The sequence below is a fragment of the Gekko japonicus genome, unplaced genomic scaffold (genome assembly GCF_001447785.1).
Source record: "Gekko japonicus isolate JY-2015 unplaced genomic scaffold, Gekko_japonicus_V1.1 scaffold636, whole genome shotgun sequence".
Classification (NCBI taxonomy): domain Eukaryota; kingdom Metazoa; phylum Chordata; class Lepidosauria; order Squamata; family Gekkonidae; genus Gekko; species Gekko japonicus.
In genome coordinates this window covers 358,321-359,126 of record NW_015171523.1, presented here as the reverse complement: position 1 = coordinate 359,126, position 806 = coordinate 358,321, and the positions used below count along the sequence as shown (strand labels likewise).

The 806-nt window shown below is 47.9% G+C and overlaps 1 protein-coding gene across 1 annotated transcript in view; it reads left to right on the top strand.

The window, feature by feature from the left end:
* The first annotated feature begins 397 nt into the window (after nucleotides 1–397).
* The window catches only part of RSRC1 (arginine/serine-rich coiled-coil 1), a 27,444-nt gene continuing 27,035 nt past the window's right edge, over nucleotides 398–806 (top strand). The window contains exon 1 of the mRNA XM_015419473.1: nucleotides 398–725. Within this exon, the coding sequence (XP_015274959.1) occupies nucleotides 398–725 (328 nt within the window). The remainder of the gene's footprint in view (nucleotides 726–806) is intronic.

Here is an 806-nt window from a genome sequence, read left to right as displayed (position 1 = left end):
ACCATTGGTTAATTTTTAAAAGAGAAATTTTTTATCCTCCCTTGGTTTGGTGGCAAGAAGCCACAAATTTTTTTAGAAGGTTCCAGTAAGGCCAGGAGGCCTGGTAACAGAGTGGAAAGGGTTTTTTTTATTTTTAGAACTATCGGGTCAGCAGACAGAGACAGTTTATGTTCCTTCGTTCTGGGAGTTGGCAGACCCAAGTGCAGAAGTCTTGCGACTCCAGCTGCAAATCAAGCAGATGGAACTGGAGAAAGAGAGGGAAGAGAGGGCAGCTCAGAGAGAGCTGGAAAAAGAGAAAATGCTGAGGGAAGAGAGAGAGAGGGAGGAAGAGAGAGAGAAAGAGCGGGAAGCACAAAGACAGCTGGAGCTGGAACGAATGCAGATGACATGAGCTAGAATGGCAAGGCTGGAAAAAGGCCCACCTGCACTTCCTGCAGATGCTGACTTGCCAGGGGATAGAAGGAAATATCCTCTGTATAAGGAAGGGGATGACATCGAGGCCTTTCTTCAGAACTTTGAACAGGTCTGCATAGATTACAAGGTCACAGAGGAACGGTATATGGAGAAGCTGCTACCACAATTGTGTGGAGTCCTGGCTTCAGTGTCTGGCCAGATGGAAGGCGAAGCGAGGGCCAACTATAAGCTCTTCAAACAAAGAGTGCGTGAGAGAGTGGGGTTCACCAAAGAAGGGGCCCGGAAGCGCTTTAGGGAAATCAGACTGGAAGGTAAAGAGCCTTACCCACAGCTGATGTATAGGCTGGGAAGAGCTTATGATTTGTGGGTAGAGGTTGCTGAAGCCAAGACCA